This window comes from Hevea brasiliensis, chromosome 5, assembly GCF_030052815.1.
Source record: "Hevea brasiliensis isolate MT/VB/25A 57/8 chromosome 5, ASM3005281v1, whole genome shotgun sequence".
In the NCBI taxonomy this organism is placed as follows: domain Eukaryota; kingdom Viridiplantae; phylum Streptophyta; class Magnoliopsida; order Malpighiales; family Euphorbiaceae; genus Hevea; species Hevea brasiliensis.
The window spans coordinates 12,023,482-12,049,031 of NC_079497.1; the positions used below are offsets into that span (position 1 = coordinate 12,023,482).

Consider the following 25,550-nt stretch of genomic DNA (forward strand, 5'->3'; position numbering starts at 1 on the left):
TTTTTGATTTCGTAAATTATTAAATTGAATATAATTAATTAATAAATTATAAAATTTATTGAAATTAGTTGAATTGGACGGTTCTTACAGACCTAGTATCTATGCATTTAACCCATCTGACCATCAGATTTTATCGGCCCACTCCACCATTCGCCAGCCCTCGCCCTCTTTTATCTTTTTCTCTCTTTTTCCCTCTGACAAGGGAGATGAACCCACCGACCGACCATCGCATAAGACTCATCGAGCATCCAAACCCTAACATAGCCCAGAAAACACTTTACCCAAAACCACAAGAATTCTGTTCTCTGCTTCGCTAATCTATCTAGTCTTTCGCGATCGCTTCCTTTCTTTACTTGTTCTACTCGGTATCTTCTTCTGCTTTATTTCTCTATTTCTGCAAGCATTCTTTGCTTGCACTTATCTGTTTCAATTTTAAGCTTCTTAAATATTTGATTATTCGCTACTACTTGATTGGTTGCCGAGAAAACTCAAAATCGAGAGAAAATTTGGGTTTTGATTACTTTGCGTCTATATAAAGCTGTGAACCTTTGTTTTTTCTTTTTTTTTTTTTTGTGGAATAAGAACTTATAATTAACGTACCGCGTTAATAACCTTTAGATTTTTTTTTTTGAAACAATAGATATTCTAAAATAATTTACTGATAATTTTGGAAATGGGATTGGATTTGGATAGTTCACCTCACTATATGCTTCCTAGCAAGAGAGCTGGTGGAGGAGAGGTTGTACTAGAACAAGAGGGACCAATCCGCAGCGCCACGGGATCTGTGACTAAGAAAGCCCGCGTGGATCACGTCGCCTCGGCCGCGGCCACCACTGAATCACCCACAAGCACGGGGAACGCTAAGAGTACCGACAACACCACTATTGTCGCTAACAACAATAACAACCACAGTAGCGGCAACGTTGAATCATCGATCATGACTCTTGGGAATGGGAACTCGCAGGACATTGATGAGGATCTTCACAGCCGTCAGCTTGCAGTGTACGGCCGTGAGACCATGCGGCGGCTCTTTGCTTCCAACATCCTTGTATCGGGTATGCAAGGTCTAGGCGCGGAAATTGGTATGCAGGATCTTACATTTTTTTTCAATGATTTGATTACCTTGTTTTGGTTTTTGCTTTGATTTGTGATACGGGATACTGTTTTCTATTTAAACGTAGTATTTATGTGAATACTAAACATGCACTCGAAGTTTCATGCATTTATTTTACTTTTTCCCTATTAGTGTAAAAGAATGAAATTATTTAAGAAAACTGACTAATATTTGCAATACATTTTATTTTTAATTTGGGGTTTAAATAATCTTACATGCAACGTTAGGCACTGATCTATTTTGGTATTACAGATGGATGATAAATAGCAAACCAATAAGGATTATGTTATTAATTTTCGAATGAAAACTGGTTTTTAAGGAAATTGAATTTTCATGCAGCAAAGAATCTGATTCTTGCTGGGGTCAAGTCAGTGACCTTGCACGATGAGGGAGTTGTTGAATTGTGGGACTTGTCCAGCAATTTTGTTTTTACTGAGGACGATGTGGGGAAGAATAGAGCCCTTGCTTCTGTTCAAAAGTTGCAAGAATTGAATAACGCTGTAGTGATTTCCACTTTAACTACTGAATTGACCAAGGAACAACTATCTGAATTTCAGGTAATCTTTCTTTAATACCTGGATACTAATACAATTGTTCTTTGCTGCTGCAGTACGTTGCAAACACTTGCTTAATGAGTTCATCGTATAGATAGTTAAATGTATATATAAATTTCATTGATCTTATGCCAAAGTTTCTAATGGAATTCTTGTAATAGGCATTTGACCAATTTATTGAATCCTATCAAACTAGAATAATGGCATTAGTTTTACCTGACATTTGCAAACAATGTAAATGATCCCTTGTTTGATTGTGTGCAAAATGATATTGAAAAGAATTTCGAGTTCTTGTATGCCTAAGTAAATATCATAGGATCTTCTATGGTGCATAGGTGAGAATTTATGACTTCTATTTAGAATCATACACGTTCAGTTGGAAGCCAGTTTGCTGTTCTGTCATTTGCATATATATTAACATGTGACATTGATATTTGCTTTTAATATTCTTTATTTTGCATGTTAATTGACTAACAGCTATGAGTATATTTGCAAATTTTGGAATTACAAAATTATTATTGCTCAGTAAAAAATAAAATGCTGTCTTGCATTTAGATGTTTTGCTGCTCTTTTAAATTCTGTCATTTAGCAAATGATTTTCGTATATCCACAGGTTCTTCTATTTATATACATTTTTGTGGATTTTATTGTTAATAACTCTGGAATGTGATTTATATTATCAGGCTGTCGTATTTACTGACATTAGCTTAGAGAAAGCAATTGAATTTGATGATTACTGCCACAATCATCAACCTCCTATTGCTTTTATTAAATCTGAAGTACGGGGCCTTTTTGGTAGTGTGTTTTGCGACTTTGGACCTGAGTTTACAGTGCTTGATGTTGATGGTGAGGACCCACATACAGGCATAATCGCCTCTATCAGCAATGATAAATCTGCTCTTGTGGCTTGTGTGGATGATGAGAGGCTTGAATTTCAGGATGGCGATCTGGTTGTGTTCTCTGAAGTTCAGGGAATGAGTGAACTGAATGATGGAAAGCCAAGAAAGGTTACAAATGCAAGACCGTACTCATTTCAAATTGAGGAAGACACCACAAACTATGGTGCATATGTGAAAGGTGGTATTGTGACACAAGTGAAGCAACCTAAGGTGTTGAACTTTAAGCCATTGCGAGATGCACTTAAGGACCCAGGGGATTTCCTTCTTAGTGATTTCTCCAAGTTTGATCGTCCGCCTCTCTTGCACTTGGCATTCCAGGCATTGGATAAATTTATTTTAGAATTGGGACGCTTTCCTGTTACTGGTTCGGAGGAGGATGCTCAAAAATTGATATCTTTGGTCACCAGCATCAATGATAACTCAACAGATGGGAGGCTTGAAGAGATTAATCAAAAAATTCTGCGCCATTTTGCATTTGGTGCTAGGGCTGTCCTTAATCCCATGGCTGCTATGTTTGGTGGTATTGTTGGACAGGAAGTTGTGAAGGCCTGCTCTGGGAAGTTTCATCCTCTTTTTCAGGTAGTTATTTAAGTTCGGGTTGTTCTTAATGGGGTATGGGAACTTGATATAATAGCCCTTGGTTGAAACTATGTCGAGTCTATTGGGGACTGCCTTTCAATTGTGTAAACTGAGTATGATTATGAATTTTCTGTTGGATTGTGCATTACTCTTTGTTTGTAAAAGATTTTGGGGGAGAAGGAAAATAATGAGAGAAAAGTATTTAGGGAAGAAAAACCAAATTTCCTCTTGTTTGGATATTAGGGAAGAAAAAGCAGGAGTAAATCTCTATTTTAGCTTGTTATGTGTAATTAAAATAAATAATTTGAGGGGTAGAAATGTAGTGTAATTAAGTTTCCTTGCACTTTCTCTCCAAATTTCTATCCAATTTGGAGAGTAAGCGAATTGTGGATCCCATGTCTTGTTTTTCCCTACATGTCCCCATGTCTTGTTTTTCCCTCCATTATTTTCCTTTCCCATAAACCCCTAATTTTCCTTATTTCCAAATAAGAGAATGGTGGAAATTTCTTTAATTTCCTTGCCATATTTTATTTTGTCCCTTTTTTATCCCTCTTTCCAAACATTGCATTAGTCTCAAAATTTACTTTCCCTCTTTCCAAACATTGTGTTAGTCTCCAAATTATTTAAGCATCATATGTTATCTATATTTATATTATAGCCTTGCTAATGCGAATGTATCTTATTATTTTTGTGGACAGTTTTTCTATTTTGACTCGGTGGAGTCCCTTCCCACTGAACCATTGGATCCCAATGACTTAAAGCCCTTGAATAGCCGTTATGATGCACAAATTTCAGTCTTTGGGTCTAAGCTCCAGAAAAAACTTGAAGATGCTAACGTTTTTATGGTAGGATCTGGTGCCCTTGGGTGTGAGTTCTTGAAGAATTTGGCTTTGATGGGGGTTTCTTGTCATGAGAAAGGGAAGCTGACAATTACAGATGATGATGTTATTGAAAAGAGTAACCTTAGTAGGCAGTTTCTCTTCCGGGACTGGAACATTGGACAGGCTAAATCAACGGTCGCCGCTTCTGCAGCTGCTTTGATTAATCCTCATCTCAACATAGAAGCACTGCAGAACCGTGCCAGTCCTGAGACTGAGAATGTCTTTGACGACCCATTCTGGGAAAATCTAAATGTTGTTATAAATGCTTTGGATAATGTGAATGCTAGGCTTTACGTTGATGCAAGATGCTTGTATTTCCAGAAGCCTCTTCTGGAGTCGGGAACCCTAGGTGCCAAGTGCAACACTCAGATGGTCATTCCTCACTTGACTGAAAATTACGGTGCTTCACGTGACCCACCTGAAAGGCAAGCACCTATGTGCACAGTTCACTCATTCCCTCATAACATAGATCACTGCTTGACATGGGCTCGATCTGAGTTTGAGGGTTTGCTTGAGAAGACACCTACTGAAGTTAATGCCTACCTGAGAAACCCAAATGAGTACACATCTGCAATGAAGAGTGCTGGTGATGCACAGGCGAAGGACAACTTGGAGCGTGTTCTTGAGTGCCTTGACAAGGAGAGATGCGTAGAATTCCAAGACTGCATCACCTGGGCTCGTCTGAAGTACTGCTCTTCCTTGTTTCTTATGTTTGTTCTATTTCACATTATAGCGCAACTTTTTCTTAACTAGACTTCTGATGGTATGTTTTAAATGGAACCAGATTTGAAGACTATTTTGTTAACCGTGTGAAGCAATTGACATTCACTTTTCCTGAGGATGCAACAACTAGTAATGGAACACCATTCTGGTCTGCTCCTAAGCGATTCCCCTGCCCACTGCAATTTTCCACTGATGATCTCAGTCACCTCCATTTCATTATGGCTGCATCCATCTTGCGCGCTGAAATATTTGGCATTCCAGTTCCTGATTGGGTTAAGTCTCCTAAGAAGCTGGCTGATGCCATTAGTAAAGTGATAGTCCCCAAATTTCAGCCCAAGGAGGATGTGAAGATTGAAACTGATGAGAAAGCTACAAACCCCCTTCCATCATCAGTTGATGATGCTATAGTAATTGGTGAATTGATCATGAAGTTAGAAAATTGCCAGAAGTGTTTATTGCCTGGTTTCAGGATGAATCCAATTCAGTTTGAGAAGGTTTGTTACTTTTTCCTTCATTTAAATTAATTTTCATGGATGATAGAATCTTTGGCTGTGTATTTATTAGTTGACCCATTTACTGTTGTATGTCAGTATCACATAGTTCGCTGCCTGATTAGGTTCATTGTACGAATGGTTGGGTCATTTGTTAGTTATCTGTTATGCTATGTACGTCTGTTGTATGTGTCAGGCAAGAATGACACAGCAGCTTTCTTACTAGTTTTAATATTTTTGGGTACTTTTAGCTGGTTTATTAGGTTTTTGGTAATAATTATTAATACAAATTTTCCGTTGTGTAATTTTCTAAGGTGAGGGAGGTCTCTTTCTAATTATAAAGAAGTTTGGTGACAATGCCTGCCTGTTTTCCTCTCGTGGATCTTAGTATTCTTTGTTGTGCTTAGTGTTCTTGATAATAGATTTGCTATGCAACCTATTTCTGCTCTTCATGTTCAACACTAGGAATGGCTTCTTTTTGTCTTTAACTGGTTGGTTTTTGATGAATGCATGCGCCATACCTGTTTGTGCCGGCTTTATATTATGTATTTTATCCTATCAAGTACTGTATTATAATTTTTCATCGTGACATCCCAATTCGGCTTCATTGATATGAACTTTGATGATGAATCTCCTTCAACATCATCTCCCTCGCCCATTTATTATGTGTTATTTTAACCTTTAGCTCTGTTTCTTTTATGGAAGATATTTTCCTTTCATATTTTGCTTTCTCAGGTGTTTGTGACGCTTGGGAAAATTAGTCGAATGTTTTCTTGGTAAAAGAAAAAACTTGTAAATGACTCCTTTTTTAAGTGGAAAATGTTTTCCAAACTTTGATGATCTCCTTAAAAGTGAATTAACTTGTAAGGGAACCACATAAACACTTATCCGTTATTCTATTGACTATCAGTAGTCAACTTGGCTATTATTAGCTATTGACAACTTGGCTATTATTAGCTATTGACTGGTGGCACTGATTGCAAGCAACAACCACAATTACTTCTTTTTTTCTTTCCTTTTTTTCTTAAATTATATTGAACAGTAAACAGAATAAGTTGAAGTTTGTTGGATCTTAACATTTTCATAAGCTTACTATTGAAAGGATATTAATGTTTTCTGATGTATTCCAAAAATCAAAAAATAATTTTCATTTGATTTTCAATGTGGCAACCAAAAAATGGAAAGTAGTTATTTTCTCAAAAAGATATTAGTCTTGTAATTATTTTCTATAGACAAGTTATTTTATGTGAAACAATCATGAGACTTTATACTCTTTGCAATTTTTTCCATTTGCAGGATGATGACACAAACTATCATATGGACTTGATAGCTGGACTTGCGAACATGAGGGCAAGGAATTACGGCATACCTGAAGTTGACAAGCTGAAGGCTAAATTCATTGCTGGAAGGATCATTCCGGCAATTGCAACCTCCACTGCTATGGCAACTGGCCTTGTTTGCTTGGAGCTATACAAGGTTCTTGATGGAGGACACAAATTGGAGGACTATAGAAACAGCTTTGCTAACCTGGCACTCCCACTGTTCTCCATGGCTGAGCCAGTTCCACCTAAGGTGATCAAGCATCAAGATATGAGGTGGACAGTGTGGGATAGGTGGATCTTAAAAGACAATCCAACATTAAGGGAGCTTCTTGAATGGCTACAAAACAAGGGCTTAAATGCTTACAGCATTTCCTATGGCAGTTGCCTGCTTTATAACAGCATGTTCCCCAGGCATAAAGAACGCATGGGCAAGAAGTTGGTTGATCTGGCGAGGGAAGTTGGCAAGGCAGAATTGCCTTCATATCGGCGACACTTTGATGTGGTTGTTGCTTGTGAGGACGATGAAGACAATGATATTGATATCCCTCAAATTTCCATTTACTTCAGGTAGCTTTCTGGCTCTTGAAATTTAGCATTTGATCGATTGTGAGGGCTATAAAGTTTAACGACATTGGTTATGAATTTTAGTTTATATGAACGAATTTTAGATGAATGAAAAAACTGGATATTTGTTAACATTCAATCTGTGTACTATTTTGATACATCCTCTGCATTTGTTTACTTGTGCTAGAAGTTTTGTGCGGGTGCTTCATCTCTTTCATATTCGCTCTAGTTGCCACTGGGCAATATGTCCGCCATATAGTGTTGGGATTAAGAGTTCAAATCTTTGCATTTTTTAAAAATATTAAAAAATTTGTCTGATTATTTGGTAAAATAATATATAATAAGAATTAAGTTTTTATTATAATAGTTAAGATCGATTATACATATGATTTATGATCATTAATTTTGTTTAAAATCAGTTTTGTATTAATATTTTAAAATTATAAATATTTTGATTTTTTTTTGCACATCATTTTAAGTTTTTTTTTTTTTTTTTCACTCGGGCTGCTAATTTATTAAACTTTTGGTGCTAGGGTATTCGATATTTTACGTTAGGCATGATTAAGACGTAATATATTCATTGTCCTGTTACTAAATGTCTATATTACATTTATATTTTTACCATATTTATCTTGTAGATATCTTAAAAATTTTTAAAAATAAAAATCATAATTTTAAACTTCTTTTTATCAACCATCTAAAATGTTTTTTTTTTTTTAAACAAAGAAATATTTTAGATTTAAATCTCAATCTCTAATTGGCTTATGAAATGTACTCACCTGATTCACTCACTCGAGCACGTGGCGGCACTGCATCATTTGGATCGCTGGATAGATCAGTAATTAAGAGCGTGTAGAGGGCGGCGTGATGCAGAGATGCATATACTTGAAGACGAAAAAGCATATATGTACGGGCACAATATTCATTCAGAACAACACAAGCAACAAAGATATATGAATATTCTGGTAAAAAAAAAAAAAGATATATGAATATTCTGGTAAAAAAAAAAAAAAGATATATGAATGTGAATCATAGTTGACAATAGAGGATGGACTACCCGTCGGCATTAATGGGTATATCATGTTTAGTTTAAATTCCCATAAATATATGTGTATATTGAAATTTTTAAATTTTAATTTAAATAAAAAAATTTGACAGAAATTGAATTTATTAATTTTTATTTAAATTAAAAAATTTTATATATAAATTTTAATTTTTAAATGAAATTGAATTTAAATTAAAATTCGTCAATTAATTTAAACAAAAAAGTAAAAAAAATGAGCCAAACTAATCTTTCTTAATAAAATAAAAAGGCAAAATTAAATATTTTGCTAATTAGTTCATGTATTCAATTTTTGATCCCTAGGCACTTGTGTAATTAGTAAGATAATACTTTTAATTATTAAGCTTTTGATTATATGTGAGCGCATACCACATGAACGAGATTCATTTATTTATAGTTTAGTTTCATAATTTTCACTTATTTCTACATATGTTTTTTTAATTAATTTACATATTAAAAAAAAAAAAAACCACCAAATGCACGATTGCTTAGACGTATAGATTTATTTATGTATTTTTTTTTTCAATCCTACATTTGAAATTGAAGGTGGTTGAGTCCCTACGTCTCTACCAACTAATTGCAAACATTCCCGGATAATATATATATATATACACATATATATAAAACCAATATCTTTTCATGTTTAAATATCTTTTCATGTTAGTCCTATTATTATTAATAAATTATAATTATAATGAGTGAAGACTGTTGTGATGGCTTTTTCCTGCCTAGTAAAAGCCCAGGAAATTTGGGGTCTTTTCTCAAATAAATAACTAAATCATCATTCATTTATTCTGTGTTTCCTACTCTGAAATGACATAGAATGAGGGATTGTTGGTATATAGTGAGAGACGTATGGCACACCCTCACTTTAACTACTTTTTAATTAATATGGAGTTTTTGTCAATCAACTGCCTAGCGTGTACTTCCTCCTTTCATTTTTTCTAGTGTATTTGGATGATTTTTTTTTTATATATATAATTATTTGTTATACTTAAAAAATTAAATAATATTAATTATTTATATAAAAAATAATTAAATAAAATAAAAAATAATTTATTTGATTATTAATATATTTTTATTCATATTTTTGTAATTCTATCAAATTTTTTTAATCGTAACACAATCAACCAAATTTTTAAAATGCATAAAAATTTTATTCAAATTTTTCAAAAATTTAGGAAGTTCTTGTAATTTTATTGTAAATTTTTCAAAATTTTTAATCATTTGATGAAATTAAATAATTTTAATCATGTACTTTTTTTTATTATAATTATTAAATTTTATCACTATTTGATGTTCAATGATTATTAAATAAAATTATTGATGAATACGGTAATGTTAAAATTTTAATGGTACTTATAAATAAATCAAAAAATGAAGTTCAAAATTTGATCGATAAAGTTGAATAAAATTTTAATAATTTTAAAAAATTTAACTATTTTTTAATGGAGATTAGGAGTTTGGTGGAACTAGATGAAAATGATCGGTTGTATTAAGCTATTGTCGTTTTGATGTTGTTGAAGCTTAGCTTCTACTGCTTATAGAATAAGTTTATCCAATACCGCAGGAAGCCATGGTATTGTTCTTTTATTATTATTATTATTAATTTTTTTTTTTTATATTTATTCTCCTGTAGTCACCACATGCATACTCCTGTGTGTGTGCATCAGTCATATTCAATGACCGACACAAAGAAACTGATCCCCCTAAAATTTTAAATTTTAATTGAAAATAACTTATTTCTATGTAAATATATTTTTAATAAATTATTATGTTTGATCTTTTAAAAAAAAAAGTCAATTGTCATTGAATTATAATTAAAATAAAAAATTAATAGCTTATATGTTTTTTTTTTAAATTTCTTTTTAAGTAATAAAATATAATTTTTAAAAATACTCAAATTATAAGTGAAATGTATTAAAAAATACTTAAATTTAAATGCAATATTTATTACTGACCTCTTAAATTTAAGTGCAAGAAAATTAGTGTACGTTCACATACCACATTTCTTTTTTTATTTTTCTTCAACTTCCTCACATTAATTAGAAATAGTTATATATATATAATTTAATTTTTATTTTTTTAAAAAATAGAGTTTGAATTCTTGATATTTTATTCTGCAAAAATTTATTAATATAGCAATGGATTTTACCAACAGATTTGAATTCATTAGTAAATTGAGAGATAAAAAAAATTAAATGTTCAAGTTACCAACAGATGAGAAATATGTTGATAATTCTCATCTGTTGGTAATTTGTGAGATTTTAAAAAAACAATTAAGTTTTCAAATTACTAATTGATTAAAAATTGATTGATAATTTACTAATGAATTTTAAAATTCATTAGAAAATTTTAAAATAAATTAAAAATTTATTTATAATTAATGAAATATTAAAAAAAATTTAAGTGTTTAAATTACCAACAAATGATGACATGAAACTTATGTTTACCATTCATTAAGAGCCTCTAGTACTTCCATTTTAATTTATGATGATTATTATATCAACCTGAGACCCTTTTCACGTAAACAAATATGCATAACATTAAGGCAATTCTGTGGAATTTTCGTGATACTTTTATATTTAATTAATTAACATGATTATCCCCTTAAGTAATCAAGCATTGAATACGACTATCTGAGCTGCCGGTTAGATTAATGAAATTTGGGTTAATTATTAGCTGCTCTCAACTTTTATCTGTGGTTTAAAATTTGTGTATGATAATTAAAAAATAATTAAACTATTTAAATTATAATAAAATATTATTTTTATTCATTTTTATCTATAATATTTGAGTTTTGTACAGTGATTATATAAATAAATGATTAGATAGTCTCAATTTTATAAAAACATACATTTTTAGTGTAAATAGACAAATAAATATATAATTATTTTTTTTAAAAAAAAATTATAAGATGATTATAAATTTTTGAGATTTATTCATGTTTACTCATTGAAACTCACGTGTATATATATATATATATATATATATATATATATATATATATATATATATATTCACCCATTATTAAGTTGTCATTCTATATAAAATATATCACATGAAATCATTATTATATTATATAATTTCTCCATAATATCAGAATTTATTATTCGTAGAAATTTCTAAACTAGCTAGTATCCATTAAGGCGTTGTCCAATAACCAATAATATTTCCCTAATTATTCCTTAATCAATTTGATTTCTTTATTTACTAATCTCATGGACCTATGTCAAACAATTAATATAGAAAATGGGAGGTTATGTCTCATACATTTGTTTATTTATGTAAGAAAATTATAAAATACTATCGATATATATAAAAATAATATTCAATCTCTCAAAAATGTAAACCCCCTTCAATTATGAAAAGTGAGTCTTAAACATGGTGTACCTAATAATAATCTCTTCCCTAAACATGGTTTTAACTTTTGTACGTACAATATTCGAATTTTTGTAACAAAGAAACAGTCAAGGAATGGATCAACGCGTCGACGTGCCTGGTCGTCCTGAACCTTGTATTGCGTTGCATGAAATTTTGAATGTATCCTCTCTTTTGCGATATTATATTTCTTTTTCTTCTTAAATTATTGTGGAAAAAATAGGACAGAGGCCCTTGGAATGGAACTATCTCCGTAAACAACAGTAGATAGGTTAAAAGGGTCATAAGAATACTATGAAATAATTAATTAAATTTCCTTTAATTTATTTTGAAGTTGAACCTTCGTTGCCAAGAAAAAGATAGCAAGGAATCCTCAAGAAGTTGGTAATCGTTCTGGCATGAAAATATCTTCTCTTTTGTTTTTTTATGTTATTCAACCTTCATATATACCCATATCTCTTAATCATACACAAATTATAATTAAAACTCTCAAACTAGGTAAGCCCATTAATTGCCCTTCCAAAACATGTTAGAATCCCAGCTTTTCCACCTTCCATTTCCACATGATTCTAACATTGACGTAGAGTTATTTCTTGATAATCAATATGCAAATTATGCGCTAGGCAACGATGCTTATGTACATCACTCTGAGATCTCTCCTATTTTTCCTTCCAATACTGAATTTGTGGATAACATGAACTTGGAATTTCCGCTTGATAAGTGTTTGCCATTTGATTTGGAGGAATCAGAACTCTTTTGGAGTCAGGAAATGCAGGACATATGTGGATGGCTAAAGGGTGCTGAGGAAAATAATTCTTCCTTTCATGATCACCATAGTGAAGGAAAAACCGGTGGTGAAAGTTGCAGCCATAGCCCATCCATTGTCTCCGGTGATACGTCCATGGACCGTCTCATCCAGCAAACACTAACCATTCCAAATGAAGGGTTCGAGATCAATTATAAAGTCAGTGTGAACCATCTAGCCAAGGCATATGGAGAGGCGGTGGAAAATAAACTGGCCGAACTTGCAGAGGTGACCATGCGACGCATTAGTGAGAAAGTTAGTCCCATCAGTGAGATCGGGGAGCGTCTTTTGTGTTATGCATTTCAGCAATATTCGGACAAGAAGCAAGCAGACTATCTTAAACAAGAATCTGGCAGGAACTTTGCCACAGCCTTTGAGGGTTTTTATCAAATTTTCCCTTATGGGATGATTGCTCATTTCACAGCCAACTCGGCGATCCTTGAGGCTAAGCCTCATGACGCTGAGGTTCTACACGTAGTAGACTTTGACATGGGAGAGGGGGTACAGTGGTCTTCATTCATCATGTCTCTTTCCCGGCAAACTACTTTAAAGCTTACAGGAATCAAGTGGAGAGAAGAGGACTCTGATTCTGTTCCACTGAGGAAATTTGACGAGACAAGGAGGCAGCTTCAGGATTTCGCAGGCTCTTTAGGCATAAGATTGCATGTGGAGGAGATGGAGCTGCAAGATCTGGCGAGCGAGATGAAGAGAAAAACAAAAAGAGGAGGGAAGAGAGAATGGTTGGCCTTTAATTGTATGTGGGCACTTCCCCACATGGGGAAGAGAAGAAGCAGAAGGCAAGTCATGGAGTTTCTAGCAGTGGCTAAGGATTTACTAGCCGATTCGGCCTCTAATAATAGAGGTATAGTGACACTTGGCGATGGTGGCGATTGCCAGACATTGAAAAATTGTCATGGTTTTGGATCATTTTTTGAGAGTTACATGGAACGTTACCAAGCCTTGTTGGAATCAATAGAACTGAACTTTCCAGTTCTTCTTGTAGAAGCAAGATTATCAATGGAGTGTTTGTTTATTGCACCTTATGTCTCTTCTGTTACTGTGATGCAAACTTGGGAAGAAATAAAGGAAGGAAGTTGTGATTTTATGAAAGGATTAGGGTTTGAAGGGCTGATAGTGAACAACCAGAGCTTGATGGAAGCCCAAGAAATGGTGAGACAAGGAGAGACTCCATATGGAGTGAGGACTGAAGGAGAGAACAACAATGAAATGGTCTTGGAGTGGAAAGGAACTCCATTGTTGAGAGTTTCTTCATGGAGATGATGATGACGAGTTTCACACAAATAAAAAAATAATAATAATAATTAACAGAGAAGACGGCATTAGGGAATTAAAATGTTGATAATTTACTATTTATTTATTTATTTAATTATTTGTTGACTGTGTAGTATACATATAATGAAGAATTGTATATTTTGAAAAAAAAACTTAAAGAAAAATAAAATGTCTATAAATTCATTTATATATATATATTATAATTGACTTTAATTAAAATGTAAATTTAAAAATTTATAATTTTAAAAAGATTTCAATATCACTGAATTAAAAAATTTCAGTATCACCTAATCGAAACTCTTATTCATACTGTTTATATTTTATTTGTTTATTTATTAATTTTTTATCCCAAATTTTATAAAATTTGGTATACTAAAAATTTCTCCAAATGTTATTTAAAAAAAATCAAATAAAAAATTATTTAAATTTAATTTATCATAAAGTCAATATAATATATAAAATATATAATTAAATTTATTTATTAAATATATAAATGTGACATAAGATACAATAAAAGAATTAATGTAACCTTGTTGTTTTGGAAGCCAGACAACAAGCGTGTTTCACGGGCTCCACGTAGCCCGGCGTAGATCTTTCTCATACGCGCTTTACGACGGACCATCCGTCGCACGGGATGCGATCTTAGCCGATCCAATTGAATGGGTTTGGTCGAAGAGTCAAAGGTCAACGCTACAAGCAATGTCTCCCCTCTTTATATATACTTCATTTTCAGTCCTCTTTTTTCTAATTAAATTTAAAAAATATATTCATATAAGACTTTTATTAGGAAACAAGTAATTAAACTTTGATAATAGGAGATTATAATACTATAATAAATATATTATTATCCCAATAAATTTATAAAAAGTTGAAATGTCAACGTTGACTTCTTAAGTCTTAGCAATATGAAGATGAGTGCAATATGGCCAAGTTAAAACTTGATATATAAGACTTCTTTTAGTTTAAAGAGGGTATATGTAGTTGGCCTATTGGTCAAAGATAGAGCAATCATCATTTTTTTTTTTTTTTAGTTTATTGGTTATAAAACTTTGATAGAAAATATAAATATTTGAGAATAATGCCATAAGTTGGGAGAGAAAATATAAATATTTGAGAGAGAGAATAATGCCACTAACCCAATTCAGCATTACTTATGAATACGAATTTGTATTCAATTTTTAATAAGCAATGCACACGAATCATGTTTATTTACAATTATAATCAGAAAACATATTTATTTCAAGGGATTTTATTAGGTGTTCTAGGAGCATATGCTTCTTCTTTCATAATGAGATGTGGTTCATCTCTCATGATTCATTGGATAACTGATTTTTTGTGAGTATATAATGTATTAAAAATTAATACACCAGGAGTATCTTATAGTTTTTCTTATTTGAGGTGTTTTAAGAAGCTTGATTTCTTCTTTCATAATGAGATGGGGTTCATCTCTCATGATTCATCAGATAACTGATTTTTTGTGAGTATATAATGTATTAAAAATTAATACACCAGGAGTATCTTATAGTTTTTCTCATTTGAGGTGTTTTATGAAGTTTGATTTCGCTACTCAATTAGTCTATGAGAATTAAAAAAATAATAATCTTCTTAATTTTTTTTAATTTATAAATTTAAAAATAATATAAATAAATAGATAAATTTATTTTTAAAACTTATAAATTAATTTATAAGCTAAGATAAATACAACTAAAATTGTCTCTTCTTAACATAATAAACTGTTACCTTTCTTAAAAAAAAAAAATGGTTATCTTCCTAGCATCAAATAGCATGTGCAGTAAAGGGACCACTAATACTAAGTCTTTGTTTGTATTAAAGGAAATAAAAAGAAAAAAAAAATAAAATTTTTTTTTAGACATTAAATAGAGAAGAGAAATGAAGAGAATATAAGAAAATTTTGATTTTTTAAATTGTCTTATTTGAAATTGTCTTATTTGATCCAACATACTTTTCTCCAAATTCAAGTGAAAAGGAGAGAAATTAATGTGGAATAAAAGTATTATTTATATTAAAATTACTTAGATGTCCTTATACAATATAATAGAAAAATAGGATATAATAGTTATTTTCCTTTAATTTTTAAGGAAGAGATTATATTTATCTCTTATTCTAGTAATTAATCCAAATAATATAAAAATTATTAGAATTTTTTTTCCCTTTCTCCTCATTTTCTCTATTCATTTCTTACGTAATTTCTTCGGATTCGTGACTATCCCTATTAATAATATAATTTTTAAAGATTGAAACTTGAGTTTTTCTTTAAAAACGCAGTGAGTTTTACCACTAAGGGTTAGATTTAATTAGCTGATAACGAGACTGCGGCCTTCTGAAATTGAGGGTCAACAATACATGTAAAAACTTAATGTAATCGTCAATGGTGTTTGCTGAACAAGCTAGTCATCCTTACAAGACTTTGGGAACTTTGATGTGAAAATTTATATGAATAATATTTTTCAATTTAATAAATCAAGTAATACAGTGAAATTAGTAATCGTTCCTTCATTATAAAGGTGATAAAAGACTTTCCTTGTTTGCATTTTACAGGTGAAGGAAGATAACCATAAATAATATTTAAGGTCCAGAACGGACTGAAAATTCAAAGCCTAAGATATACGGCACTGGACAATGACACTAACGCCTTTTAGCTTATACACAGGTCCACGGAATTTGATGCCCAATTCCCCTTCACCTTAATTGCATCTACATGTTCTGGACTTTTGACAAATTCAAGTCTTTCATTTCTTCTCTTTATATACCCATCATCTCTTTTGATCCTTCTTGGTATTATCTTCCAATTCCACAGCAAAATAGGAACCTCCATCATGGCCTTGTTGTCCATGATCTCCTTAGCTTTGCTAGTCTTCTACTTTTCTGTTACTCTTCATGAAGCTCAATCAGAAGAATTCATTTTCGAAGGATTCATTAATGGAAATGAAAGGAGGATTCTTCTTGATAGAGCTTCTGTTTTGAAGCCTAGTGGTGCCCTCAGGCTCACTAACAAAACGAAAAATGCCATAGGACATGGATTCTATTTCAAACCTATACAAATGTTTAGCAGCACATCACCAAATGCTACTTCTTTCAGCACTTATTTCGTCTTCTCAATAGTTCCTCCTGCTTCAGGCCAAGGAGGTTATGGCCTCGCGTTCGCTATCGCTCCCACCTACCAGATCGCAGGAGCTGCTGCTGGGCACCACCTCGGCCTCTTTAATGAGTCGAATGAAGGCAATAAATTAAACCATATTTTCGCAGTTGAATTCGATACTGTTAAAGGGTTCAACGAGCCGAAAGATAGCAATGGAAACCATGTTGGAATCAACATTAACAGCATGGATTCCAAAACGTCGAGGCCTGCTGGTTACACTGACATCAACAACACACAGAAAGAAGACGAAATAGACATGCATAAAGGTGACCCAATTCAAGCCTGGGTTGATTATAATGGTGTGAGTAAAACTGTGAATGTAACAATAGGTCCGATGTGGCAACAGAAACCAGTCAAACCACTCCTCCAACATTCTGTTGATCTAACTTCAGTTGTGAAGGAGATTATGTATGTTGGTTTCTCTGCCGCCACAGGGGACACACCAGCAAGCTCTCATTACATTTTGGGATGGAGTTTTTCCACAACAGGAGCAGCCCCTCCATTGAATCTCTCTCGACTTCCTATACCTCCAGCCGACAAAGATTCATCGTCTTTCCAATTCTCATTGATTGCTCTTATCGTCGCTTTATGTGTAGTGACCGTTCTTTTGTCTGGGTTACTGCTCTTTTTCAAGCTTTACAAAAGAATGAGGCAATTTGAGACACTTGAAGATTGGGAATTGGAGTGTCCACACAGGTTTCGCTATCGAGATCTTTATACAGCAACTAAAGGTTTTAAAGATACTGAGATCATTGGAGTTGGAGGGTTCGGTACAGTTTACAAAGCTGTAATGCCTAGTACTGGAAATGAAGTTGCCGTTAAGAAGATCACTCGTAATTCGATTCAAGGGTTGAAAGAATTTGTAGCAGAGATCGAAAGCCTGGGACGATTAAGGCACAAGAACTTAGTGAATCTCCAAGGATGGTGTAAAAAGAAAAATGATCTCCTTCTAGTCTATGACTACATTCCAAATGGAAGCCTCGACTCGCTGCTATTCCATCCGAAAAATGATTCGGTATTGAGCTGGGAACAAAGATTCAACATCGTTAAAGGCATTGCAGCGGGGCTAATGTACCTGCACGAAGAATGGGAGCAAGTGGTGATTCACAGAGACATCAAGTCTAGCAATGTCCTGATAGACGCAGAAATGAACGGACGATTGGGAGACTTTGGTCTTGCTAGGCTATATGATCATGGCATAAATTCACACACCACAAACGTCGTCGGCACTATTGGGTATATTGCGCCAGAGTTGGCACGCACAGGGAAGGCCTCGACTAATTCAGATGTGTTTGCATATGGGGTTCTGCTTCTTGAAGTCGCTACAGGCAGGAGGCCTATCGAGTCAGGCCAGTTCATATTGGTAGATTGGGTAATGGAATGCCAACAAATGGGAAGAATTCTTGATGCAGTTGATTCAATGTTGGGGTCAAGCTATGTAGAAGAAGACATGAAGTTGGTTCTGGAATTGGGTCTTCTTTGTTCTCATCAGAGAGCAGAAGCGAGGCCTAGCATCAGGCAAGTTACAAGGTATCTTAACGGAGATGAGAAGCTTCCTTCAGTAGAAAACTGGGGGTCAATTGATTCTAGTCGTCTGAGCGAAATAAACGCAAGATTGATGCAACTGAGATCAATTGAAATGACAAGCACATCGTATAACTCATCTTCCAATAGATTCATGTCCACAAATTCTATAGATGCCGGAAGATAGTTCTGTTTGACTTGCAATGTCCACAAATTCTATAGGTGCCGGAAGATAGTTCTGTTTGACTTGCAGTTTTTCCATGTCGTTTTGTTGTTCATCTCCGATCGTTTTAGAAATTAGAACAGGATTGATTCTTTCTTCTTATTTTTCACACAAAATTCTTGTATAGATCTGATTTATCATAAATTTAATATATAAATACATGACATTCATATATTTAATATATAAATTTTACCATACATCTTATATTTTAAATTTATAAGAATCGTGTGCGGATAAAAAAGATACTGACTATATTAATTATTTTAGAACAAGATAACTTTTTACTATTTTGTTGTCCAAGTTCTATTCATATGGATTTATTCAATTAGAAATATAAATAAGTTTTATAAAAAAAATTCACAAAAATTAAAATTGCAAGTCAATTTTTTTAAAATATATTATTATTATTATTAGAAAATCATTTTATTAGTCTAATTTTTTTTATCATTAAATTAATTTCAGATGTATTAAAAATATAATTAAATAAACATTAAAGCAACTAATTTAAGAAAGAAAAATCATAAAATAATTTATACTATGCAAATAAAAATTAGTTGTAAAAAATGATAATTCTTTTTTTTTATTTGACTCCTACTGAAAAAAAATTATTTAATAATGTATATAAGTGACTTTTTTCATAAAAAGAATAATTTATATCAATGATATTTAAAGAAGATAATTCTAAAACAAATAATGTGATTGACTTCATTCAATAAAAGAGTAATTTAATGAATATGAATCTAAAATATATTTTCTCTAACATTAAGAAATTTTATTGTGAAAACATCCTACTTTGATATAGAGCAAGGGTAAATTTTATCCGCTAGTCATGAAGTACAGATCACAATTAAATATTCTTTTTACTATTTTATATTATTTAATATATATTGTTTATTTTTTTATTTATTGATGAATTCTTAATTTAAAAATATATATATATCTAATTTTTTTTATATCTTTTATTAATTTTTAAAAAGAATATGAATAATAAACTTGGGTGATTTTATCATAATTCTTTTTAGCTACTATCCACCTTTCAAACAATGAATTAAGAAGATACTACTTTTTCATCCATGAATTATGATTGTGACACTTGAGCCTTTAGGATGAGTGATTAGTAGGCTACTTCTTATAGGTTTCTCTTTTAAGTACAATCAATTTAATTTAATTGTATCAATTATGATATATAAATAAAAAAAATAATTCATAAATTTTAATTCCATCGTACACTTATTTATTTATTTGCATCAATTTAATCATTAGTTAAGAAATTAATCTTTTAGAAGGTATGAATTTTTAAAATAATAAATGCAAGAATAACTTATTATTTAAACATTCAAAACCCCCAATTTTTCAACCCATTAATTTAATAATCGATAAGAACTTGATATTTTTATCACCAATTCAACCCACCAAATTTTCAACCTACAAATTAAATAATTGATAAGAAATGTTTCATCTATAAGAGGATTTTAAAATGTTAATTATGACTTCATATAGGGAAAAAGAAGTAAAGGTAATTAAAATATTTTAAAAAAAAATAAAGATGGCTAATAAAAATAGATGAATGATTCACATTGGGAATTAATTAGTCTTAAGGCATAAATTATAATTTATTGTCTGTTGATTTTCTATTCAAATATTCGTTGACAATGCCTGCAGACGGAAAAATAAGGTTGAGAAACAGCAGGAAATAATGGGCATCCCCAACGCCACACAAGAATGAGATGATGAATTCTTCTTATTGCCTTAAAAATCAACCAGGTAGAAAATTCCAAAACGCATATATATGGGGATGGCAAAAGAAATCAATAAATAAAATGACCTAATAAACCACCGATCAGTGGCAGAGTTCAACAAAGCACTTAACCAAGAATCTCTCCCATCCCATACAGAGTCCACTAAAAGGAAATCATCATGATTCTCATCCGCAAATACAAAAGACACAGGGATGCATGGCCTCATTCTCTTTCTGGGCCCTTGACAATTTTTAACCAGAGACTTAATTGGAAAAAGAGCTAAAAAGAAGTGTCCCATTTTGAACTAACCAGAAACAAATCAGCATAAACAACTAATTTACTCACAGACTGATCTATCTACCTACATCTCATGAAACCATAACCCTTGCAATCATCACCTGGGTCCAATTCGCGGTCTCCTTGAGCTGTTCGTCATCAGATTGAAGACACTCACCAAGAAAATCGACATAGAATGTGTTGTCTCTAAACAAAATCTTTGTGTTGGAACCAAGAGAGTCTGCCAGATCACCCATCACTGCAACTGCAGCTTTTGTCACACTCTCATCCCTGCAAAACATGGGAATAAGATAGTAATATTAGTAAGGAAGAGAACAAATGAATTACAAGAAATCAGTGAACAAAACAAAGGTCAGCAAGGGGGATAGAAAATAGGAAAACATGCCTTTGACTCTCTCTGAAAACCAGTTCTATGAACTGCAAAAGATGTCCAGCATGTGGAAGCATCACCTCTGGCTTGGAATTTTTGAATCCCTGAAGAATACCAGAATAAGCTTCAAAGATGCTACGTTTGAGCTGGTTGCCATAGTCTATAAACTCCTCATCACTGGTATTCATCTGGGCACAGATCTGAGCAGCACTGTGCATCATTGTTATCGCAGACTCGATGTACTTCAAGAATTGCTCCCCTATCGCAAGGGCAATGTCCCCGAAACAAGAGAATATGGGAGGCTTGACAGACCGGTGAAGTTCAGCACTTTGGAGATCATGGATAAGGTGGCTCATGATCCCATCACAGTAAGGTAAAACCTTGTCATCCATTGCACGGCATATATCACCAACCACTCCAACTGTGATGGCACAAACCTGATACTCCTCAAAATTCTGCAATCCCATCTCCAGATACTTGTATAACTCAGGCATGTACTTGCCAAACTCTGGCCCAGAGGCATAAGCCAGAGCACCAATTGCAAGCATTGCTTCCTCATGCACGGTAGAGCTCCGGCAAGCCAACACTCTGAGGAATAGAATCATAATTGGATCTGAAGCCTGGAGTATAATGGGCTTGGTCTCATCAGCACTGCTAAGTTTCTGGATGATGACTTGTAGAACACCACAAAGGGAAGCCTGCACATCTCCTTGCTTCTCCCTGTCATCTGAAGTTACAATCTGAAGATCTAGGGTCTGCCCCAACTTGTTCATGATGACTGGGAGCAGCTCCGTAATAATATGAGATGTTTCCACAATATTGGATGATCTGACAACCTCATTCAAGGTTTCATATGCAGAAGACCTGAGCTTCGAGTCACCCCCATCTGTACGCTCAGCAGTTTTAAGAAGTTGAGAGATGATACCAGGAAGGCAAGGGCTAAGAAGAGAGGAGCCACTTTCTGCATCCTCATATCCCTGGGCAAGGTAATAGATTGCTCCACAAACCTTCTCAGCTACATGTGGAGCATCATTAACACTCTCCAGTAGAACTGCCACAATCCGGTGGAGGTTCTCAGGACAAATCACAGAGAATCCATTAGCGGGACTGTGCAACAACTCAAATACACGACTGAGAGTCCATGCAGTTGTGTCTTTGACATGGTTATTTTCATCCTTCATAGCATTAAGCAGAAAATCCAAGCCAGCATTAACCAGTGGGGTAAGCTTATCAATACTTGGACCTTCAAGAATTGAGCCAAATGCAAATGTAGCTGCTTCACGACAATGCCAATCTTGCTTTACTATGTTAGCCTCCACAAAAGGCATTACAAGGGGCACAACATCATCCCCAACAGTTCTAGCAACAAGACCAAGACATGTCCCCCCGGCCATGGATAGATTCCAGATGCTATCATCCTGATCTTGATCCTCTTCCTGCTTCAATAATGTTTCCAGCAACATAGGAACAAGAGATGAAAGAGCCTTCTTTATGAACTGGGAATGAACAGGCCCAGAATCCCCACTTTCAGTACTCATATACTCTTGAAGCTCTATCTCTTCATCACAGATGGAGCTCCAGAACTCAATTGCTTGGAGGGCAACTGTCTCTTCATCTCCTTTTACCGCATTTGATGTAAGTTGAAAGAGGGTTTGCATATATGGTTCAAGCACGTCATAGTATGTTGACGCTATTGATACAAGACACTCAAAAGCAGCCTGTCTTATCTCTGCCTCTTTGGACAAGGCTGTCTCACAGACCACCTTCATTATGTAATTTCGCTCCATTTCATTTTCAAAGTTGGTCTGTGCAAATTCCAAGGCATTATATAAAGCCCTTGTTGCAGCAAGGCGAACTTCAGGACCATGTTGTGCAAGGTTCATGCCTTGGACAACTGCAGTCAGAACATTGTTCACTTCATCTTGCACAAGTTCCTGACTGGATATTTCCTCACAAACATACCCAAGAGTTTCCAGGGTTGCCTGTTTTAATGCTGCAGGACCATCTTGCTGGGTCATATTGTTAAGCAATGATCCAATTAGCTCAGGCCATTGCTTCCGGGGAACCTCAATGGAAGCAACTTTGGCAATTACCTGTGCGGATGTATGTCTTGCCTCCTGTACAGATGACCCAAGGGTTCTCAATAACAAGTCTTTGATTTGAGATTTAATAGAAATTTCAATCACCATCCATTGTTGGACAAGATGTTCCTTTCTCATGGCATCTTTTGCATCCAAGGAGTTCTTAAGCACAATACCAGCCAACCGACGAGATTCATTAGGTTTCTCATTGTTTGCAAGTTCAACTGATAAAGACAAAAGGAAAAGAGGCAAATTCTGCTCTTGGAACTGCCTAAGATTAGCCTCTGCCTCATTTCGGACTTTTGCATCCAGAGATTGGGCAGACAACAGAATTGGAGTGATCTCCATAGCCATTTCTTTCAACACTGTAGCAAAAAAATAAACAAAATTCCGTAAATGTAAATGCTAACAATAAAGGTACACACATTACCAAAATTAACAGTGCAAAGAAACATTCCAGAGGTTGGAGAACCACAGAATAGCGAAGAAGCAAACGAGCATATAGATAAAAATAAAACCCCACTTTGAATGATGAGGGGACTTAAAATTACATCAAGCTACTATAGCACATGCACACATGTTACAATCTATGTGCATCTGGTTGAAATTAAATCTCTAAATTCTCTGCATTTCAACGCTGAGACTTCTAAAAAATAAACAAATAAATAAATAAGAAAAGCACACTTCAGCATGTTATAAATTGAATTATGAAAATGATCCATATCTTAATCGAAACACCAATCAACAGAGGATTTGGATCAAAAGCAATTACTAGGTGTTCCAATTTAGCAAAACCAGAAAAAAAGAGCAGCAACTTACAGCCCACCTCAGTAAGTAACTATGAAATTAGACTGTGTATCTTGAAAACTAATTCTACATGCAGAATTTCCTAAAACTTCAAGCTGCTAAAGCAGAAGAGTTTTATCCAAGGAGATGTACCTCATAAAATCATTTTCCAACAGAAATTGGAAACACAACCAAGTGCATAATTCTATTACCTATAAAGGCCATACCCCTATCCCACATTCAAATTTTATATCTCCCTACTTCTCAGCCAGCAAGTAAGCAAACAAGGCCTGATGAAAAGCATTAATATCCTCTCACTCTCTCTCCGCTATATCATGCAAGAGCTTTTCTTCTTTTTATCACTGACTTCGAATGACCCAAAAACAAAGCAATTGCTTTTCTTAGACACTTAAATCTCAAAAGAAGAAATAGACAGCAGGAGAAAAAAAAAAATATTACCATCAAGCAAGCCATAAACAGTCCAAAGACAAAACCAACAACAGCAAGAAGAAGCGATTCATAAAAACAAGCAGCAGGAACTAGATCCTTTGATTGAAGCATAAGAAGTAACAAAACCCAAAAACCCTAAAAAGTCATAAATTCCATTGTTGCGCCACAAATAATCAAACGAGAAACCAGATATAAGCAAAAATATGAAACAGATCTCTTAGTGAAACAAAAAATCAAAAGATACATATAGAGACTAAGATCAGAAAAATACCTTTCAGTAGGAACGTGATAAAACCCTATAGAAGACCAAAACCACGCCGAGAATGAACTTAGGGCTCTCTCTCTCTGTGACTCTCCGCGCCCTCTCACTGTGCTATCGTCGAGCAAAACGAAGAGAAGATAAGAGAGGGATTGATGATTGGAGTATATAGGATTTGAATCTGGGAGTTTTTGGGGGGTATTATATAATCTATTTCGAATGCAGAGAAGAAGCGGGAGGTGGGGACTTTCTTGGGAAATTATCGGGCCGGGTTTTGTGGCTGCCCGACACTGCCCGAGATCACCGACCCCAAAAACCCTAGATTTTTGAAATTTCTCACGCTGTCACACGTGTGGACTTTTAACGATAAAAGAAAATTAATTTCTCTATTGGGCGGCTTATAATTTTCGATTTCATAAGTTTCCGGCCCATCACCCTCTTCCTCTTTTTTTAATTTTTTTTTTAATTTTTAATATTATCGTTGTAATGTCCTAATAAGTTTTTTCCTTCAATTTTAATAATTCTACCACAAATATTAGTTGGGAAATTAGTATAAAAAATTAAATTTTTATTGAATATTTTTTTACTAATTTTAATTTTAACTTGATCATAATTTTTTTTTATTGTTAGATATTATTCGAAATATTAATTTAAAGGCATTGCATTGCAGTGAAGACAGAATACATGCATTGCAAGTTCAGTGAAGGCCAAACTGGTGATAGGGAAGGAGTTAGTTTGAATGGAGTGGCACTGTCCCAAAGTAATCACTTTAAATATCTAGGCTCAGTCCTTCAAGTAGATGGGGGATGTGAGGAGGATGTTAGTCATAGGATTAAAGCCGGATGGTTGAAGTGGAGGAGTTTTATGTGATCGTAAGATTCCCAATAAATTAAAAGGAAAATTTTACTACGACCGGCTATGCTATATGGTAGTGAGTTTTGGGCACTGAAAGAGTCGTATGCATCTAAGATAAGAGTTGCAGAGATGAGAAT

The 25,550-nt window shown here is 33.6% G+C and overlaps 4 protein-coding genes across 4 annotated transcripts; 3 read left to right on the forward strand and 1 right to left on the reverse strand.

Moving 5' to 3' along the window:
* The first annotated feature begins 119 nt into the window (after positions 1 to 119).
* Positions 120 to 7,266, forward strand: LOC110640667 (ubiquitin-activating enzyme E1 1). Its single transcript, XM_058146998.1, has 7 exons — positions 120 to 365; positions 694 to 1,082; positions 1,454 to 1,671; positions 2,352 to 3,146; positions 3,845 to 4,713; positions 4,812 to 5,244; positions 6,538 to 7,266. The coding sequence occupies exons 2-7, from the start codon at positions 707 to 709 to the stop codon at positions 7,132 to 7,134; spliced, it is 3,288 nt and encodes a 1,095-aa protein (XP_058002981.1). The 5' UTR covers positions 120 to 365; positions 694 to 706; the 3' UTR covers positions 7,135 to 7,266.
* A 4,562-nt stretch (positions 7,267 to 11,828) lies between these two features.
* Positions 11,829 to 13,767, forward strand: LOC110667270 (protein NODULATION SIGNALING PATHWAY 2-like). The gene has a single exon (XM_021828066.2). The coding sequence runs from the start codon at positions 12,098 to 12,100 to the stop codon at positions 13,655 to 13,657; it is 1,560 nt and encodes a 519-aa protein (XP_021683758.2). The 5' UTR covers positions 11,829 to 12,097; the 3' UTR covers positions 13,658 to 13,767.
* Positions 13,768 to 16,271: 2,504 nt separating this feature from the next.
* On the forward strand, positions 16,272 to 18,750 carry LOC110667267 (lectin-domain containing receptor kinase VI.3-like). Its single transcript, XM_021828063.2, has one exon. The coding sequence runs from the start codon at positions 16,507 to 16,509 to the stop codon at positions 18,538 to 18,540; it is 2,034 nt and encodes a 677-aa protein (XP_021683755.1). The 5' UTR covers positions 16,272 to 16,506; the 3' UTR covers positions 18,541 to 18,750.
* A 1,616-nt stretch (positions 18,751 to 20,366) lies between these two features.
* Positions 20,367 to 24,837, reverse strand: LOC110667258 (importin subunit beta-1). The gene is made up of 3 exons (XM_021828055.2): positions 24,571 to 24,837; positions 20,998 to 23,428; positions 20,367 to 20,882 (listed from the first exon to the last, which is right to left on the reverse strand). The coding sequence occupies exons 2-3, from the start codon at positions 23,415 to 23,417 to the stop codon at positions 20,684 to 20,686; spliced, it is 2,619 nt and encodes an 872-aa protein (XP_021683747.2). The 5' UTR covers positions 23,418 to 23,428; positions 24,571 to 24,837; the 3' UTR covers positions 20,367 to 20,683.
* Between the last annotated feature and the right edge of the window lie 713 nt (positions 24,838 to 25,550).

Bases quoted from the DNA above. Each gene is read 5' to 3' on its own strand.
- LOC110640667 (XM_058146998.1), top strand. From the start codon at position 707: ATGCTTCCTAGCAAGAGAGCTGGTGGAGGAGAGGTTGTACTAGAACAA. The intron at 1,083-1,453 runs GTATGCAGGATC...ATTTTCATGCAG, and splicing joins AGGTCTAGGCGCGGAAATTG to CAAAGAATCTGATTCTTGCT. The intron at 1,672-2,351 runs GTAATCTTTCTT...TTATATTATCAG, and splicing joins AACAACTATCTGAATTTCAG to GCTGTCGTATTTACTGACAT.
- LOC110667270 (XM_021828066.2), top strand. From the start codon at position 12,098: ATGTTAGAATCCCAGCTTTTCCACCTTCCATTTCCACATGATTCTAAC.
- LOC110667267 (XM_021828063.2), top strand. From the start codon at position 16,507: ATGGCCTTGTTGTCCATGATCTCCTTAGCTTTGCTAGTCTTCTACTTT.
- LOC110667258 (XM_021828055.2), bottom strand. From the start codon at position 23,417: ATGGCTATGGAGATCACTCCAATTCTGTTGTCTGCCCAATCTCTGGAT. The intron at 20,883-20,997 runs GCATGTTTTCCT...CATGTTTTGCAG, and splicing joins GTTTTCAGAGAGAGTCAAAG to GGATGAGAGTGTGACAAAAG.